The 20,681-nt window shown below is 47.8% G+C and overlaps 1 protein-coding gene across 1 annotated transcript in view; it reads left to right on the top strand.

The window, feature by feature from the left end:
* Window positions 1–20,681, top strand: part of LOC138452996 (WAP four-disulfide core domain protein 5-like) — a 287,523-nt gene that overhangs the window by 151,178 nt on the left and 115,664 nt on the right. The window contains exon 2 of the mRNA XM_069605401.1: window positions 10,831–10,977. Within this exon, the coding sequence (XP_069461502.1) occupies window positions 10,831–10,977 (147 nt within the window). The remainder of the gene's footprint in view (window positions 1–10,830; window positions 10,978–20,681) is intronic.

Below are 20,681 nucleotides of genomic sequence, written 5' to 3'. Positions count from 1 at the left end.
TCTACTTCTAACCCAGAGCACCCTCTCTGCTTTCTTGCCCGCCAGAGGTCGCTACCCCTCTGGGCCGCCACTCTCCCGCTGCTTTCTTGCCTACCAGAGGCCGCTACCCCTCTGGGCCACCACTCTCCCTCTGCTCTCCTGCAAGCCAGAGGCTGCTACCCCTCTGGGCCACCACTCTCCCTCTGCTTTCTTGCAAGCCAGAGGCTGCTACCCCTCTGGGCCGCCACTCTCCCTCTGCTTTCTTGCCTACCAGAGGCCGCTATACCTCTGGGCCACCACTCTCCCTCTGCTTTCCTGCACACCAGAGGCCGCTGCCCATCTGGGCCGCCACTCTCCCTCTGCTTTCTTGCCCACCAGAGGCCGCTAGCCCTCTGGGCTGCCACTCCCCCTCTGCTTTCTTGCACGTAACGCCCCATTTGGCTCATTGTGCCCCCTCTGGCCCAGTCTGCTCCCCTCTCTTTATCCTTTTCCACCTCATATAGTGACTACCCCTACATGTTTTGAAACATTGGAGATTGTGTTTTTTTTAAAAGAAATGGCTGTTTGTGCAAAAATTGCCATTTCCGTGTGTGTTTTGCAAAAACATCCGAATTTGCTGATGTTTTTGCAAAAGCAACCCATTTTTTTTTTAAAGAGATGATTTGTGTTTTTCTCTATATGCTGGGGGCCTGCTTATTGTGTAAGTGAGCAATTGTGTATTGTGTAAAATCTGGGATGCACTACCCACAGCACTAAGAAACAAAAAAATCCTACACTGCCTTCCGTATTTTCTATCTCTCCGAGATATGCTGCCTAAATGTGACCTAGTGAACCAACATTGCATGTTCAATACTGCCATCCCATGTACTATTCTACTGGCTTCAATGTATTCCTGTACTAAGTGAGAATTCTGTAACAGCGCTACGATGCCCCCGGGCCGATGTGCGCTATACAAATTCTAATAAATAAATTAAATAAATAAATACATATCTATATTGTGCAACAGCAATAGGAAAGGCTAGGAAGGACTGGGAAAAGCCAGATCTAAGTCAGTGTATCTGGCTCAGCCTCTTCTCATCTAATAAAATGAATCAATCTGGTGGTAGATATTATCTGGCAGGATTTTATGACTGGCCCAGTCCTCTAGAAGATTGATACGGATTGGGAAGAGCTAGCAGAATGCTAGGTGTGCCTAAACCAGCTTTTAAACTCACTTACTTCTATAAACATGAATTTGGTTGTGCAATAATGGCAATATTTCTAGGAAATGACAACAGACCATTCTGTTATTGATGGTTCAATAATCACTCTGACTTTCTCTCCCATAAGATTATTCTAGAATGTTAGCTTAGTGGGTTAATGTGCCCGCTGCTGTCATTTATGGGAAACCTGCAGCTAGAGCTATGCTCCAGGTTCTTACCCCACTAAGCTCATCCAAAGATTCAATGGATTTCATATCTTAAATTAAAGCTTATTGGAATCATTTTACAGCTGTTTTTAAAACTAGAAACATTTTCGGAAATGAAATTATTACTGTCATCTATTGATCTGGCAAGTTGGTTAATGCACCTCTTGTTAAAATCTGAACCTCTTGACAGTCACTGGATCCTCTCTCGTCAGAACCAGCTCAGCTTTTCACCTTTCCTAGATTGTAGTCATCATTTATATAGCGCCTTTTACCATTACTATCGTCTCAATGCACTTGTGGTGGGAACGCCCTCGGGTAACGCAGTCCAGAGTATGGGAAATTCTCACCACGGTTTAGAATGCGCGTGTGCATTGTGGCCAAGATAAGGAATTAGGAGGGCCGGCCGAGCTCCTGTAAGCAACCCAAGTCAGGCATGAGGGTGGGTGCTCAGGGGGTCATGAGTGGGCACGAATGCAAGAGACTTGCTATGTGTCCAGCTGGACCAAATGTTGTCATAGGTCGTAGCTGCATTCTAATGTGTTAGGATGGATCAAAAAAGGTGTGGCATAGAATTTGTTGAAATGTCATTTTCAGTTTTACATAATTATGTTTATGTTAATATTGCAGATTGCTTTTTCAAAAATGAAAACAGAGAGAGTGGGGGCATGGTGGGTGGGTGGATGGTGGTAGAGCGAGTGGGTGTAGAGTGGGTGTGGATTGTGAGGGTGGGGGTGGGTTAGATTGGTGGGGAGAGGATGAGGGTAGGTCAAGTGGCTTTGGCTAGAGATGGTGGGCTTGGGTGTGTGGATGTAGGGTTGGTGGGTGTGGGTACAAAGGGTTGAGGTAGAGAGGCTGGATGTAGGGTGGGAGAGTGCGAATTGAGAGAGTGGTGTTGGGTAAGTGGGTGGGGGTAGAGCAGTGGTATGTTTGATTCCTGTTCCTTCGTGAAGTACAAATATTGTGTTGTCAGGCCCCAGCAGATGCCTTATCTGCTTATATTTTCTCTTGAAAACAGTCACCATACTCTGTTTTTGAAGAGCCTCGTGCCTCCACCCCTGAACATCATTCGGCCCACTCGGGTAGAGCGAGATTTACTCACCTCTGTGTTCATTTCTGAACTGCTGTGCAGAACATCACTGGTTGCATGCAGTGTTTTTGAGCCGTTGGAGGTGAACCTATCAAATATTAAAAGAGCTTCCCATAGCAAATCAAGGCTTCATCCACCTGGATGTGGGCAATGCCCTCCTTGAAGGCCTCCCGTCATCCTCCCTTGTGCCCCAGAGAAGTGTCCTACACGTGGCTGCACACCACATCAATGGTCTGTACATCACCGACCTTCACTGGCTCCCGCTGCATGCATAAATCACCTTCAATTCTTGCCTCATCATCTATAAGGCAGTCACCCAGCTACCTCGTGGAGAAGCACAGCATCTCCGGCGGACAGCACACCACCAGAAGCTAGGACACGTGCAGACTTGAAATTCGTCTCTGAAAAGGAGCTGGCCAACCCTGCTGCAGTCTCTACCCCTCCTGTTGCCTCCCAGGCCCTTTGCAATGACCTTGCCTCTCACTTTATCTCAAAAACCCAGGACATCCTGTCCACCCTCTCCTCCCCTTCCCCTTCCTCTCCTCTCTCCTCTCCATCTGTGCTTGATGACCCTCCCTCAGCTACCCCCATCCGCTTTCTCCTCCTTCCCTCTTTTCACCCCGATGAGGTTGCTAGACAAGTCCGATCTATGAAAGCCTTGTCAAAACAGGTCCATCCCTGTTCCTCTAAAACCATCAAGGACCACATTGACACCCTCGCTCTGGCCCTTGCTGATTTTTGCAACCATTTTGCAACCACTCCTTTGCCTCAGGCCCTTTCCCCCCTGAAGCACTCCCTTGTGCATCCTCTTCTTAAGAAACCCACAGCTGATCCTTCCTGTCCGGCTAACTATCGCCCAATCTCCATTACTCCCTGTCTGGGCAAACTCCTGGAAAAGCTGGACATCTCCCAGGTTAACCTCCATTCTGATTCTGCTGGCTGTCTTCATGATCACCAGTCTGGCTTCAGAGCTGCCAGAAGCACAGAAACTGCTCTCCTGAACAACCGTGAAGATCTGCTCACCAACCTTGACTCTAACATTCCCTCTGTCATCATCCTACTTGATCTCTCCTCTTCCTTTGACACGGTCAACCATACCATCCTGCTCAACCGTCTCCGTGATAACCTGGATATCACTGATTAGGCTCTGGCCTGGCTGACCTCTTTCCTCTCTGATTGACCCTCCCAGGTCCAACTTGGGTCCTTCCTTTCATCTATCTTCCTCTCTACCTGTGGTGTTCCCCAGGGGTATAACCTCTCGCCATGGCTTTTCAACCAGTATCTGGCAACTCTCGCCCACTGCATTGCCATTTTCTGCTCAAATTTCCAGTTCTACGCTGACGACACTCAACTCATTTTCAGGCTGCCCTCGGCCACCTCCTCCCACTCTCTCATCTCTGATTACCTAACTGCCATTCAAGACTGTTCTTCCGCCAATGATCTTTGTCTGAATGCCAGCAAAACGGAGATCCTCCTCATTGGCACACCTTCACCATCCTTTCCCCTCACTCTCTGGCCGGCCTCCCTTGGCCCTCCTCCTATCCCCACCTGCGAGGCTAAGAACCTCAGGGTCATCTTTGATTCCACACTTTCCTTCTCCGCCCACATCTCTGATGTCTCTAAAAGTCTAACTTCCTACTGCACCACCTCAGATGTACTCTGCCCTACCTCTCCTTCCCCCAGAAGCTCACTGTCTCCCAAGCTCTGGTTCTCTCTAGGTTGGACTGTTGTAACAGCCTCTTCCTTAACCTACCTGCCTCTACTCTCTGCCCTCTGCAACTAATCCAGAACAGGACTGCCAGACTTGCCCTTGGTCTCAAGCCCTGGGATCGTATCTCTCCAGCTCTGAAATCTCTACCTTGGCTCCCAGTGGATGCAAGGATTAAATTCAAAACCATTTGCATTGTCCACAAGGCTTTCTGGGGCCTGGGTCCAAAATACCTTCAGCTATCCCTCTGCAAATACCTCCGCTCTCGAGCTCTTCGCTCCCCTACCTCTAACTCCCTCAGGGTCAGTCGTTTTTCAAAGAAACGAGCTGGAGGTAGATCTCCGTCTTTGGCTGGGGCCTCCCTCTGGAACAGCCTCCCTGCCACTTTAAAACCCTGACTCAAGACCTTCCTCTTTGCTTCTGCCTTCGCCCCGCCCTCTCCTCTGCTGATCTGTTCTCTCTTGGCACCGTGCACCTGGCCACCCTCTGTGCCTCGGGCCCAGGTACCTGCTCACCCTGCCACCCTCCCACACTGCCTCTGGGCCACCCCTTGCACTGGGGTCTGTATCTGTACCCATACAGCCCCCCCCTTTTTCCTCTTCGTGCACTTATCTGACCTACCCCGACTACTGTCTTAAACTCAGCACTTGCCACTTTCTGGCGGCAGCACCATTTTTGTTGCTTTTTATTATTTATTTTATTTACTATAAATTATTCTGTTCTCCTTTTGCTCCGCACTTGTCATCTCTCCCCCCTTCCATGCACTTTTACCCTCCCCTCCCCCATGCACTTGAGCGTTCTCAATGTCACTGAGCCTAGTAAGATTGCTGTTTTGTTCTCCCCTGTTCCCCTCCCTTGCCTTGTCGCGCTCTGAAACACTTGTGTATGAGCACAATATAAATAAAACATCAATTCAATTCAATTCAAAAAGGAAAGGACCAGAAAACAAGCATTCCCTGCCTATGCCCAAGACTGTGGAACCTCCTCCCCGTCCGCATCATACTCGCCCCCACACTCCTATCATCCGGAAAGAACTCAAGACCCCCCACCTCAAGGAGTCTCTCCTCCTCAACACCTAGGGCATCACGTCGAGCCTGCGCCACCTGACTCGCTAGCTGTTGTCCGCCTCCCTCCTCCCCAGCACCCTGTACAGCTGTACCCCTCCCCTGTGCCACTCTGTAGTATCCCACCCCGTGCTGCATATCTGTTCTGTTACCTCTGGAAAGCGCTTCATTGTGCATCTGTACGGTTAGGTTCCACTGTAAAGCGCTGCGTTGCTTCTCAAAGCTAGGTGCTCACAATAATAATAAAACCAAGGAGTAAAGGAAACATAAAGAACATAGCAGCCTCGGGAGAACTAGCAAAATGCATCTGCCATCATTTCCCAGTTGCCCATTCGTGTGGGAAATAGCCCAACATGGCAAGCCTGCAAATCGCGGCACCACTGAAAAGCCTGGCACCCAAATTGCTTCCCACAAAGATGCGGATTGAGGCAAATATTCAGCTGTTTACAGACACAGATGTACACATATTCACACACAAGCTTGACATTTTATGAATAATTTTCTGGCTTCCTGCTGGGAAAATCAACTCTCCCTTCACTGGAAACAGCGGGTGTTCCACCAGTGTCTTTGTAAGAGTGGGGGAGACCGATCCGAACCCCTGATTGGTTGAGCAAAAGGAATATTTACTTTAGCCTCACCATTTCCTTTTGGAAATAGCTTTATGATTAGGAATGACACTGGCAAGTACAGATCTTGATTAAATATTGATGGGGTCTTCTCCATGCTTGTCTGGGTAGTTAAGGTGGGCCTGCGTCTAAGATGGCGTGTATGTGGCTGGTTAGTTAGGGTGGGCCTGCGTCTAAGATGGCGTGTATGTGGCTGGTTAGTTAGGGTGGGCCTGTATGTGGCTGGTTAGTTAGGGTGGGCCTGCATCTGCAATGGCTTGTATGTGGCTGGTTAGTTAGGGTGGGCCTGCATCTGCAATGGCTTGTATGTGGCTGGTTAGTTAGGGTGGGCCTGCATCTGCAATGGCTTGTATGTGGCTGGTTAGTTAGGGTGGGCCTGCATCTGCAATGGCTTGTATGTGGCTGGTTAGTTAGGGTGGGCCTGTATGTGGCTGGTTAGTTAGGGTGGGCCTGCATCTGCGATGGTTTGTATGTGGCTGGTTAGTTAGGGTGGGCCTGTATGTGGCTGGTTAGTTAGGGTGGGCCTGCATCTAAGATGGCGTGTATGTGGCTGGTTAGTTAGGGTGGGCCTGTATGTGGCTGGTTAGTTAGGGTGGGCCTGCATCTGCAATGGCTTGTATGTGGCTGGTTAGTTAGGGTGGGCCTGCATCTGCAATGGCTTGTATGTGGCTGGTTAGTTAGGGTGGGCCTGCATCTGCAATGGCTTGTATGTGGCTGGTTAGTTAGGGTGGGCCTGCATCTGCAATGGCTTGTATGTGGCTGGTTAGTTAGGGTGGGCCTGCGTCTAGGATGGCTTGTATGTGGCTGGTTAGTTAGGGTGGGCCTGCATCTGCAATGGCTTGTATGTGGTTGGTTAGTTAGGGTGGGCCTGCATCTGCAATGGCTTGTATGTGGCTGGTTAGTTAGGGTGGGCCTGTATGTGGCTGGTTAGTTAGGGTGGGCCTGCATCTGCAATGGCTTGTATGTGGCTGGTTAGTTAGGGTGGTCCTGCATCTGCAATGGCTTGTATGTGGCTGATTAGTTAGGGTGGGCTTGCATCTGCAATGGCTTGTATGTGGCTGGTTAGTTAGGGTGGGCCTGCATCTGCAATGGCTTGTATGTGGCTGGTTAGTTAGGGTGGGCCTGTATGTGGCTGGTTAGTTAGGGTGGGCCTGCATCTGCGATGGTTTGTATGTGGCTGGTTAGTTAGGGTGGGCCTGTATGTGGCTGGTTAGTTAGGGTGGGCCTGCATCTGCGATGGTTTGTATGTGGCTGGTTAGTTAGGGTGGGCCTGCATCTGCAATGGCTTGTATGTGGCTGGTTAGTTAGGGTGGTCCTGCATCTGCAATGGCTTATATGTGGCTGGTTAGTTAGGGTGGGCCTGTATGTGGCTGGTTAGTTAGGGTGGGCCTGCATCTGCGATGGTTTGTATGTGGCTGGTTAGTTAGGGTGGGCCTGTATGTGGCTGGTTAGTTAGGGTGGGCCTGCATCTGCGATGGTTTGTATGTGGCTGGTTAGTTAGGGTGGGCCTGCATCTGCAATGGCTTGTATGTGGCTGGTTAGTTAGGGTGGTCCTGCATCTGCAATGGCTTATATGTGGCTGGTTAGTTAGGGTGGGCCTGTATGTGGCTGGTTAGTTAGGGTGGGCCTGCATCTGCAATGGCTTGTATGTGGCTGGTTAGTTAGGGTGGTCCTGCATCTGCAATGGCTTGTATGTGGCTGATTAGTTAGGGTGGGCCTGCATCTGCAATGGCTTGTATGTGGCTGGTTAGTTAGGGTGGGCCTGCATCTGCAATGGCTTGTATGTGGCTGGTTAGTTAGGGTGGGCCTGTATGTGGCTGGTTAGTTAGGGTGGGCCTGCATCTGCAATGGCTTGTATGTGGCTGGTTAGTTAGGGTGGTCCTGCATCTGCAATGGCTTGTATGTGGCTGATTAGTTAGGGTGGGCCTGCATCTGCAATGGCTTGTATGTGGCTGGTTAGTTAGGGTGGGCCTGCATCTGCAATGGCTTGTATGTGGCTGGTTAGTTAGGGTGGGCCTGTATGTGGCTGGTTAGTTAGGGTGGGCCTGCATCTGCGATGGTTTGTATGTGGCTGGTTAGTTAGGGTGGGCCTGTATGTGGCTGGTTAGTTAGGGTGGGCCTGCATCTGCGATGGTTTGTATGTGGCTGGTTAGTTAGGGTGGGCCTGCATCTGCAATGGCTTGTATGTGGCTGGTTAGTTAGGGTGGTCCTGCATCTGCAATGGCTTATATGTGGCTGGTTAGTTAGGGTGGGCCTGTATGTGGCTGGTTAATTAGGGTGGGCCTGCATCTAAAATGGCTTGTATGTGGCTGGTTAGTTAGGGTGGGCCTGCATCTGTGATGGCTTGTATGTGGCTGGTTAGTTAGGGTGGGCCTGCGTCTAAGATGGCTTGTATGTGGCTGGTTAGTTAGGGTGGGCCTGCATCTGCGATGGCTTGTATGTGGCTGATTAGTTAGGGTGAGCCTGCGTCTAAGATGGCTTGTATGTGGCTGGTTAGTTAGGGTGGGCCTGCATCTGCAATGGCTTGTATATGGCTTGTTAGTTAGGGTGGGCCTGCATCTGCAATGGCTTGTATGTGGCTGGTTAGTTAGGGTGGGCCTGTATGTGGCTGGTTAGTTAGGGTGGGCCTGCATCTGCGATGGCTTGTATGTGGCTGGTTAGTTAGGGTGGGCCTGTATGTGGCTGATTAGTTAGGGTGGGCCTGCATCTGCGATGGCTTGTATGTGGCTGGTTAGTTAGGGTGGTCCTGCATCTGCAATGGCTTATATGTGGCTGGTTAGTTAGGGTGGGCCTGCATCTGCAATGGCTTGTATGTGGCTGGTTAGTTAGGGTGGGCCTGTATGTGGCTGGTTAGTTAGGGTGGGCCTGTATGTGGCTGGTTAATTAGGGTGGGCCTGCGTCTAAGATGGCTTGTATGTGGCTGGTTAGTTAGGGTGGGCCTGCATCTGCGATGGCTTGTATGTGGCTGCTTAGTTAGGGTGGGCCTGCGTCTAAGATGGCTTGTATGTGGCTGGTTAGTTAGGGTGGGCCTGTATGTGGCTGGTTAGTTAGGGTGGACCTGCATCTGCGATGGCTTGTATGTGGCTGGTTAGTTAGGGTGGGCCTGTATGTGGCTGATTAGTTAGGGTGGGCCTGCATCTGCGGTGGCTTGTATGTGGCTGGTTAGTTAGGGTGGTCCTGCATCTGCAATGGCTTATATGTGGCTGGATAGTTAGGGTGGGCCTGCATCTGCAATGGCTTGTATGTGGCTGGTTAGTTAGGGTGGGCCTGTATGTGGCTGGTTAATTAGGGTGGGCCTGCATCTGCGATGGCTTATATGTGGCTGGTTAGTTAGGGTGGGCCTGCATCTGTGATGGCTTGTATGTGGCTGCTTAGTTAGGGTGGGCCTGCATCTAAGATGGCGTGTATTTGGCTGGTTAGTTAGGGTGGGCCTGCATCTGTGATGGCTTGTATGTGGCTGGTTAGTTAGGGTGGGCCTGCATCTGTGATGGCTTGTATATGGCTGGTTAGTTAGGGTGGGCCTGCGTCTAAGATGGCTTGTATGTGGCTGGTTAGTTAGGGTGGGCCTGCATCTGTGATGGCTTGTATGCGGCTAGTTAGTTAGGGTGGGCCTGCATCCTTGATGGCTTGTATGTGGTCGGTTAGTTAGGTTGGGCATGTGTCTAAGATGGCTTGTATGTGGCTGGTTAGTTAGGGTGGGCCTGCGTCTAAGATGGCGTGTATGTGGCTGGTTAGTTAGGGTGGGCCTGCATCTGTGATGGCTTGTATGTGGCTGGTTAGTTAAGGTGGGCCTGCATCTGTGATGGCTTGTATATGGCTGGTTAGTTAGGTCGGGCATGTGTCTAAGATGGCTTGTATGTGGCTGGTTAGTTAGGGTGGGCCTGCATCTGTGATGGCTTGTATGTGGCTGGTTAGTTAAGGTGGGCCTGCATCTGTGATGGCTTGTATATGGCTGGTTAGTTAGGTTGGGCATGTGTCTAAGATGGCTTGTATGTGGCTGGTTAGTTAGGGTGGGCCTGCATCTATGATGGCTTGTTTGAGGTATGGTGGGTTATTTATTAGTGGCTATTTAGGAAATGGATAATAGCGATACAGTAGAGGTGCCTTATCGAATCATGATCATCAAATTCAGTAATTGGCTTCCTGAGATAATGCATCATGGCACGTTATACATATATTTTTAAAGCTCATCGTTCACCATGGCTGGCACCTTGGTAGTAGTTAGTTTGTGGAACCGATTCACAATGATGGTGGGTTAGAATAGTAAACCGGTCCGATAGCACAGCGAGTATAGCGCTCGCTTTGACATCTATGCAGAGCCTGCTGATGCAGGTTCAAATCCCAGCAGGGCCAAACGCAGCCTTTCATCCTTCGTGGCTAATAACAAGCAGCGCTCAGATGCCTGAGGGTTCGTAGCGCTATATAAACGCAGAATTTGCTTATGTATTATTATTATTGAAGTTTTTAGCTGTTTACGGATGCACAATGTTTCTCAGCGACCCTGAGGTGTAAGGGGTGCGAGATCCACAGAGACTGCCAGAAAATCAAGGAACCCCCCACACCCCATCTTATTAATGAATGGAATTTAATATATGGTTTGCAAGGCTGATGGTAGCTATCTGGCTGGGCGGGTCATAAGAAAATCTGGATTCTGTGCTTTACATTTACGTTTTTCTACCGCCAGCCAATGTAAGATCCAATACTTTAGTAGTTAATGACAGCTACCCACCTATCAGGGATCATCAATCATAGTCATCACAACTACAACTATACTGTTCATTTTTTCTTTTTTTCATTTGTGTTATTTATTTTAATTTTGTTTTTATTTTTTATTTTGCAACAACCTCAAAAAAGTATTTGGTCAGCCTTATGAGAATGGACAAAAATGTACACAAACACTGTTCTTTTTCGAATTTGTTTTTATTGTATTTTTAAAAAAATGTCAATTTCCTCCTCAGTTACAGAAAAGCATGGAACGTGCCCACAGCTTATGTTTGAGTGTCCGGCCCTGATGACCAGTGAGTGCGAGGAAGATGGCGACTGCACGGGCGAGCTGAAGTGCTGTCTATTCCGCTGCAAGTTCATGTGCGTCGAGCCTGTCCTGGGTATGTACCTGTCTGATGCCCGGCCAGCCGGGTGCCTAAGTACACCCACAAATTACCAAGAAGACTGACATTGAAAATCAAGGGTTCATTGAAAGCTGCTCCGGCAACCGCTAGGTTGCCAAATAGTGCCACCTCTGAGGTGGGTGTAATGATGTTGGCATAAACCATTGATGATAGAGATAAATGATCATTGATTGGCTTGTTTGATAGGGAGAGGTTGGTCTGTTTGATAGGGAGAGGATGATCTGTCTGATAGGGAGAGGTTGGTCTGTTTGATAGGGAGAGGATGATCTGTTTTTGAGAGCATTTGGGAGTGAGACTTGGGTAACTATGTCCCTGGTTCTACCACCACTTCAGACCCCTTGGAAATTGTCCTCCAGTTCCTTGAACTCTTGTACAGCTCTCAGTTGCTCTCAAAGATTGTGCTGTCTAAAATACAAATACTAATGCAAGATAACTGTTGGTTGTTAGTAACTACCATCCTAAATATAATTGTTGTTCTTGTCAAAATCTGCTTAGCACATTTATCTATCTATCTATTCTGGTTTTTATATAGCGCTCTATCGCCCATAGGCCTCAGAGCACTCACAACAGAGACAGAAATAGCGTAAAACACAAGACTGCAAAGAGAACGAGGTAGAGATTCTATTAGACTTCTCCTTCGTCGAACAGATATGTCTTAAGCAGTTTCTTAAAGACGGTAAGAGACGTGCTGTTTTTTATGCTTGATGGCATAGCATTCCAAATCATCAGAGCCCAGTGAGTAAAGTTTGTGCCACCAACTCTTTCCAAGGTTTTCCGTGGTTGTTGCAGATTATTTTGTCCATTAGATCGTAGAGTTCTTTGAGCCGGGGCCTTAATTAGTCTCTTGGTGAGATAATTAGGAGCGATGCCTGTCTGACATTGGAAGGTCATAACTGAGCATTTGAATTTTATTCGCTGTTGAACTGGTAGCCAGTGAAGTTTTTTCCTGGCAACTGATGTTTTCTCCCGCCAGCTCAAGCACCAGACCGCCCTAACTGCACCATTCTGAATGGTCTTTCATTTCAAGCTTCCTAAACCCCAACCCTAAGTTGACCCCCAAATAGTTGAAAGAGGCGCACTGATAAAAATGAATTTAAAGTCTCTTACAAGTGCCTTAAGTTGGAACAATTCCTCTGACAATTAAGTTCTGGAGGCAACAGAGCTGCCCATCTGTGCCATGTATCTGCCAGGACTGTGATGAGCTCCCCTGCCTGGTGTAGAGGACCTCCAGGACAGTGACCCAAAGGGGAAGGTACCGCCCTCTGCAACTGGACGATGGACCAAAGGTGGATCCCCCGATCACTTCCCATTGGTGTCCAGACAGGAGAGAAGAGTGGAGAGATGGAGGCCATGGCAGCTAAAGAAGTGATGACATCAGGAGAGGAGAGTGGAGAGATGGAGGCCATGGCAGATAAAGAACTTGTCACATCAGGAGAGGGGAGGAGAGCAGAGAGATGGATGCCATGGCAGATAAAGAAGCGGTAACATCAGGAGAGGACAGAGTAGAGATGGAGGCCATGGCAGATAAAGAAGCGGCAACATCAGGAGAGGAGAGAGTAGAGATGGATGCCATGGTAGATAAAGAAGCGATAACATCAGGAGAGGAGAGTGGAGAGATGGAGGCCATGGCAGATAAAGAAGCGATAACATCAGGAGGGGGGAGTGGAGGGATGGAGGCCATGGCAGATAAAGAACTGGTCACATCAGGAGAGGGGAGGAGAGCAGAGAGATGGAGGCAATGGCAGATAAAGAAGTGGTAACATCAGGAGAGGAGAGTGGAGAGATGGAGGCCATGACAGATAAAGAAGCAGGAACATCAGGAGTGGAGAGATGGAGGCCATGGCAGATAAAGAACTGGTAACATCAGGAGAGGAGAGTGGAGAGATGGAGGCCATCACAGATAAAGAAGCAGTAACATCAGGAGAGGAGAGTGGAGAGATGGGGGCCATGGCAGATAAAGAAGCAGTAACATCAGGAGAGGAGAGTGGAGAGATGGAGGCCATGGCAGATAAAGAAGCAGTTCCATCAATAGAGGAGAGTGGTGAGATGGAGCCAATGCCAGATAAAGAACTGGTAACATCAGGAGAGGAGAGAGGAGAGTGGAGAGAGGAGACCATGGCAGATAAAGAACTGGTAACATCAGGAGAGGAGAGTGGAGAGATGGAGGCCATGACAGAAGCAGGAACATCAGGAGTGGAGAGATGGAGGCCATGGCAGATAAAGAACTGGTAACATCAGGAGAGGAGAGTGGAGAGATGGAGGCCATCACAGATAAAGAAGCAGTAACATCAGGAGAGGAGAGTGGAGAGATGGGGGCCATGGCAGATAAAGAAGCAGTAACATCAGGAGAGGAGAGTGTAGAGATGGAGGCCATGTCAGATAAAGAAGCAGTAACATCAGGAGAGGAGAGTGGAGAGATGGAGGCCATGACAGAAGCGGGAACATCAGGAGTGGAGAGATGGAGGCCATGGCAGATAAAGAAGCAGTAACATCAGGAGAGGAGAGAGTAGAGATGGAGGCCATGACAGAGAAAGAAGCAGTAACAACAGGAGAGGAGAGTGAAGAGATGGAGGCCATGTCAGATAAAGAAGCAGTAACAACAGGAGAGGAGAGTGAAGAGATGGAGGCCATGTCAGATAAAGAAGCAGTAACATCAGGAGAGGAGATTGGAGATATGGAGGCCATGACAGAAGCGGGAACATCAGGAGTGGAGAGATGGAGGCCATGGCAGATAAAGAAGCAGTAACATCAGGAGAGGAGAGTGGAGAGATGGAGGCCATGACAGAGAAAGAAGCAGTAACAACAGGAGAGGAGAGTGAAGAGATGGAGGCCATGGCAGCTAAAGAAGCGGTAACATCAGGAGAGGAGAGTGCAGCGATGGAGGCCATGTTAAATTAAGAAATGGCAACATCAGGAGTGGAGAGTGGAGAGATGGAGGCCATGGCAGCTAAAGAAGCAGTTCCATCAATAGAGGAGAGTGGTGAGATGGAGCCAATGCCAGATAAAGAACTGGTAACATCAGGAGAGGAGAGAGGAGAGTGGAGAGAGGAGACCATGGCAGATAAAGAACTGGTAACATCAGGAGAGGAGAGAGCAGTTATGGAGGCCATGGCAGCTAAAGAAGAAGTAACATCAGGAGAGGAGAGTGGAGAGACGCAGGCCATTTATTTATGTATTTAATCATTTTTTATAACACGCCTAATACCGTACCTGAGTTTGGTTTATAAGCGTGGATCCGTGATTCTAACCTCTGTTGCTCTGCGTGGTCTTGCTTTCATGACAAGCGTGTTGCCCCTGTGCTATCCTCCATGGCAGATAAAGACCTGGTAACACCAGGAGAGAGAAGTGAAGAGATGGAGGCCATGGCAGCTAAATAAACCATAACAGCAGGAGAGGAGAGAGGAGATATGGAGACAATGGCAGCTAAAGAACTGGTAACATCAGGAGAGGAGAGTGCAGAGATCGAGGCCATGGCAGCTAAGGAAGCTGTAAAATCAGGAAACGAGACAGGAGAGATGGGGGCCATGGCAGCTAAAGTACTGGTAACGTCAGGAGAGGAGAGTGCAGAGATAGAGGCCATGGCAGCTAAAGAAGCAGTAACATCAGGAGTAGAGTGTGGAAAGATGGAGGTCATGGCAGCGAAAGAAGCAGTAACATCAATAGGGGAGAGAGGAGAGATAGAGGGAGTGACAGCTAAAGAAGTCATAACATCAAGAGAGGAGAGTAGCGAGAAGGATGAGGTGGCAGCTAAAGAGGAAATAACTACACGAGGCAAGAACACACAGTAGATGACGGTGGCAGCTAAGGATGTGGTAGTAGTAAAGGAGGTGGCAGTAAGATCTGATGACAAAGTTTGGCAGCAGGAGGTGGTTGGAAGAAAGACGGAGGAGGAGGGAAGGACACAGAGGAGAAGGTGGTGAGGTCAGAAAGAAGACAGGTCCAGGAGGAACAGGAAAGAACACCAGGAAATACTGTGGAACCCGAAGGTTAGGAGGAGGTCCAGACATCAGGGCAAGGGTGTAACACAGAACTACTCCAACCTGGAGGAAGAGAGTAGTATGGAGGAGGTGATAAGGAAGCAGACAAGAGCAAGCTGTTTCAGAGAGAGAAAACAAGCTACAAGCGGTGCTAGCGGCAGCATTGTTGCGAGGACCTTTGATGCCGTCTATAGTGAACGAGGTAAAGGAGCTATCGAGTTGGTTTAATTTGGCTTGGGAGCCAGTTAGTAGGAACTCAGTTCTCTCATCATTCAGGCAGAGGCTGTGAGTGGCCATCCATGCCTGAATGATGAGGTAGATTTTGTTAAATAGTTTAGTGTCGTTGTCGTGATTGCTGGAGATGGGGATGAGGACTTGGGTGTCATCTGCATAATTTGTGCAGGTGACATCCAAGAGGTCCAGGTCGTCAAACAGCGGCTTAGTGAATATATTATAGAGCCTTGGTGAGACACAAGACCCTTGTTGCACTCTGCATGTTACTGGCATTGGGTCAGCTGAGGCAGTAGGCGAGAACACTCTCATTGTTCTTTTATCAAGAAAAGATTGGATCCAGGCTTTAGCTGACTCAGAGAAGTGTGCTGAGGATGTGAGGTGGTTGCAGAGGACTTCATAATTGACAAGGTCAAACACCGCTGATAGGTTTAGCAGGAGGTGGAGCGTTATATTGCCTTGATCTATTCGGTCGTCAAGTTATGTTTTTAAATTGATAAGCGCAGTTTCGGTCCCGTGACTGGGTCTAACCCCAGATTGTCACAGGTCCAAGAGGTGGTTAGTTTCGAGGTGCGCCTGGATTTAAATATGCGCTGCCCTATCGAGAATTTTCAACAGGAATGACACTGTGGTGATGGGCCTGTAGCTTGTGGAAATGTCTGGGTCTAGGTTTGTTTTTTTTTTAAAGTGGAGGGACCCATGTATCTTTAGTTTAGTTTTAGTTCCTCAGGGAGCTCACCTCCAGGATTGTTGCTGGGTCTGAAGCAGCCAACCCTATCCACGTTTGTCTGTCACCTACGCATTACAACATGTACACTAAGCCTCTATTCGATTACCTCGACAGCCGTGAAATCCCCTACACAAACTTTGCCAAAGACACGCAAATACTACTGAAACTTACTGGAAACCAGATCTAGACTCTCCCAACATCAATCGGGTGTATAGTATCATCCAAGCTTGGATGACAGAGCCTCTTCTCTGCTTGAACAATGATAAAACCGAGCTTCTTATCGTAGACTCCCCGCAACGACTCAAATATCTGGACTCGGCCTTTGCCTTAGTCTCCATCGATGGCAACATCCCTGCTGTTTCCAGCCATTTGAATAACTTGGGAGTGTACCTCGATTCAGAACTCTCCATGCAAATACACGTCAAGGCCCTCGCCTCACCAGCAACCTATTCCACGAAGCTCATCAATCTCAGCAGAAAATGTCTCTCCTCTGACAACTGCCTCACGCTTGCAAGAGCTATCATCGGCAGAACATTGGATTATTGTAACGCCATCCTCTCTGGAACCTAAAACCAAAAACATCACCAAACTTCAACTGATCCAAAACAAGGCCCTTTGGGCAGTCCGGAGGATGAAACGAACGGATCGCCATTTCCCAAGCGAGGTGCAAGGCTCACTGGAGCCTATCAAAGCCCGTATTGAGTTTAGGCGGAGCAAGCTTCACTGTCATAGCTCCTACTCTCTGGAATGCCCTGCCACCATCTATCCAAGATGAGCTCTCCTACATAATTTTTCAGAGGAAACTGAAAACCTTACTATTCATCAAATATGTATAATATTTGCCCTACCTTCGCATGACTGTTTTATGCTTTTTCCCTATTGTAACAAGTACTAGCGCTGTGATACTTACAGGTCTGGGCGCTATCAACAAATGTAATAAATAAATAATTAAATAAATAAATACTGCCAGTACCGCCTAAAATGTCCAAGAGGCTGTGAATCTGCTGTAGAGTTTCCACCAAACACAATTCTTTGAAAACAGATACTCTGTTCAATATAGCATCATAAAGGCTTGCATACTATGGCCTGAGGAAGGCTGAGCTTTCACTTAGCCGAAACACAAGTAAGTAATGAAATCAGATCTTTCTCTGTTTATTGCTGTAATATGGTTAGATTAAATATGGCCATGAATGCAGCCTTTCTGATATTGTTCAGATAGCGTGACTTTTAAATGAATGTCTATTTGGAATGGCAGGCTCTGTCCTTGGCATTGCTACAAACATGTTGCTACATATGTTTGTGTGGATCAGTTAGGTTTCAATGTGAAGTTTTTTGTTTGTGACCGGTTGTTGTTCGTAAATCATATTGTCTTAGATATTGCACTATATATGTTGGAACAAAACACATTTATTTAAGACTGTTTCATATAGAATGTTTTGTAAGTGTATCAATAATTGTTTATTTTCATTAATATGTATACACATGGTCATTCCCATCCAGAGCCCGCCTGTTATGACAGCTTTAGACTTCAAAAGGATACACTGTCAAGATGAAGGTGTCTTCATCAGGTTTATTCAAGTATCCAAGTTCATCAGTTGTCATCAGGTTCATGAGAAGATTAAGAGGAATTATCAGAATAAGAGCCCCCAGGCTCACATATCTCAACTACCTGGGGGTGGAACACATTCATACTCAAACATTGCAAACTCAGCAAACATTCCACAGGTGACATCAGTCCATGCACACCTCATCCAAGCAGGAAGGAAGGCCAATCCTAACACTGCCTCACCTGAGTTCATCTCATTCAGGCTGGTGGAAGATTGCAGACTAGCTGATATCGTACTGGATAAGCGGCCTAATTGCTATGAACACCCATGAAATAACGTGTCAAGGCGTTGCTCATCTCATTCAGGCTGGTGGAAGATTGCAGACTAGCTGATATCGTACTGGATAAGCGGCCAAATTGCTATGAACACCCATGAAATAACGTGTCAAGGCGTTGCTCATCTCATTCAGGCTGGTGGAAGATTGCAGGCTAGCTGATATCGTACTGGATAAGCGGCCTAATTGCTGTGAACACCCATGAAATAACATTTCAAGGCGTTGCTCATCTCATTCAGGCGGGTGGAAGATTGCAGGCTAGCTAATATCGTACTGGATAAGCGGCCTAATTGCTATGAACACCCATGAAATAACGTGTCAAGGCGTTGCTCATCTCATTCAGGCTGGTGGAAGATTGCAGACTAGCTGATATCGTACTGGATAAGCGGCCTAATTGCTATGAACACCCATGAAATAACGTTTCAAGGCGTTGCTCATCTCATTCAGGCGGGTGGAAGATTGCAGACTAGCTGATATCGTACTGGATAAGCGGCCTAATTGCTATGAACACCCATGAAATAACGTTTCAAGGCGTTGCTCATCTCATTCAGGCAGGTGGAAGATTGCAGACTAGCTGATATCGTACTGGATAAGCGGCCTAATTGCTATGAACACCCATGAAATAACGTGTCAAGGCGTTGCTCATCTCATTCAGGCTGGTGGAAGATTGCAGACTAGCTGATATCGTACTGGATAAGCGGCCTAATTGCTATGAACACCCATGAAATAACGTTTCAAGGCGTTGCTCATCTCATTCAGGCGGGTGGAAGATTGCAGACTAGCTGATATCGTACTGGATAAGCGGCCTAATTGCTATGAACACCCATGAAATAACGTGATAACATGTCAAGGCGGTGCGCATCTCATCCAGGCTGATTGCAGATTGCAGACTAGCTGATATCGTACTGCATAAGCGGCGTAATTGCTATGAACACCCATGAAATAACATGTCAAGGCGTTGCTCATCTCATTCAGGCGGGTGGAAGATTGCAGACTAGCTGATATCGTACTGGATAAGCGGCGTAATTGCTATGAACACCCATGAAATAACGTTTCAAGGCGTTGCTCATCTCATTCAGGCGGGTGGAAGATTGCAGACTAGCTGATATCGTACTGGATAAGCGGCCTAATTGCTATGAACACCCATGAAATAACATGTCAAGGCAGTGCTCATCTCATTCAGGCGGGTGGAAGATTGCAGACTAGCTGATATCGTACTGGATAAGCGGCGTAATTGCTATGAACACCCATGAAATAACGTTTCAAGGCATTGCTCATCTCATTCAGGCGGGTGGAAGATGGCAGACTAGCTGATATCGTACTGCATAAGCGGCCTAATTGCTATGAACACCCATGAAATAACGTGATAACATGTCAAGGCGGTGCGCATCTCATCCAGGCTGATTGCAGATTGCAGACTAGCTGATATCGTACTGCATAAGCGGCGTAATTGCTATGAACACCCATGAAATAACATGTCAAGGCGTTGCTCATCTCATTCAGGCGGGTGGAAGATTGCAGACTAACTGATATCGTACTGGATAAGCGGCGTAATTGCTATCACCACCCAATGTATCTAACATGAAAGACTTGTTTGTGTTACATATCTTCACATGCTCCTCTTAGGGACTTTCGATACGGCTTATGATCCAGCTGCAGTAGAGAGTCAGTCTCTGTACAGATGTTGGATGAGGTTATTTGTGTGTTGCTCCGTACTGATGTCGGTCTGTTAGGGCTTTTGGATTTCTCTGCTGCCTTTGACATAGTCATGACAACGGCAGAACGATTGTGAGGCAGGCTGAAATGATCACCCCTTTGAGCACCTCCTCCATGCCCAGAGCACCCCCCACACCCCTCTGAGCTTGTATGGGCACACAGAAAAAAAGTAATATGTGCAGGAGTGAGTGGCATGCTGGAGCCCACAGGTTGCCAGACAAATAACCTGGGATCCTGCCTCTGTGCCACAGTCCTTGCTTCCACAGTGCTACTTATGCCCGGCCTGGTCCAAGAGGAGGCCGAAGCAGCAGCATGTTCAGCTATGTTTATCAAAAATAAAAAAAATGTTATGCATGTTTAAGCATAATGTCATTTGTGTGCGTGTTTTGTGCTTGAGTGCGTGTAAGTTTGAATGAGTGTGCACGTGTTCCTGCATGTAGGTGCGTTGTGTGTGACATGGAGAGTGTGTGCGTGTGTGTGGTTCTGGACGTGTGATGCGAATATATGAATGTTTCGTGGGAATGAGGGGTCTGCTCTGTGAACGTTATTTACAGATTTAATGCCACAGTCTATTGTGAGCATGACAGCGCAAAAATGACTAACCATGGGAATGCTGGCCTAATTGGGACCTCAGAATCATAAGTGAGTTATACCAGGGCAGTGCTGACATATATTGTGGGTGCAGCTTCATAAAAGTGATATACACTTACAAAGTGGGCACATATTGGGGTCACAAAATCAACATGTTTTTGTGGCATATAATATGGGGGCAGCATCATAAAAGTACAAGAAAGTGGCATTATTGGCATATATTGTATATGCAACATCTTCTAGTGATTGACACTGGGAATAGTGGAATATACCGTAATTGCAGGGTCATGGAAGCGATATACAGTAACAATGCTGGCATGTACTGTGGGTGAAAAATGAAAGCGATTTACAGAACACATGTTGGTGTATACATTGTGGACACACCATCATAAATGTGGTATAACGTGGCAATGCTGGCATATATTGTGGATGCAGCTTCCTGAAAGTGATATACAGTGGCAATGATGGCATTGCATGTGGGCACAGCTTCTTGGAAGTTGGTTACAGTAGAAATCCTGGCATATATTGTGGGTGCAACTACATGAAAGTGATTT

This window comes from Ambystoma mexicanum, chromosome 4p (assembly GCF_040938575.1).
Source record: "Ambystoma mexicanum isolate Mex_15411 chromosome 4p, UKY_AmexF1_1, whole genome shotgun sequence".
Lineage (NCBI taxonomy): Eukaryota > Metazoa > Chordata > Amphibia > Caudata > Ambystomatidae > Ambystoma > Ambystoma mexicanum.
This window is presented reverse-complemented; position numbering and strand designations above follow the sequence as displayed.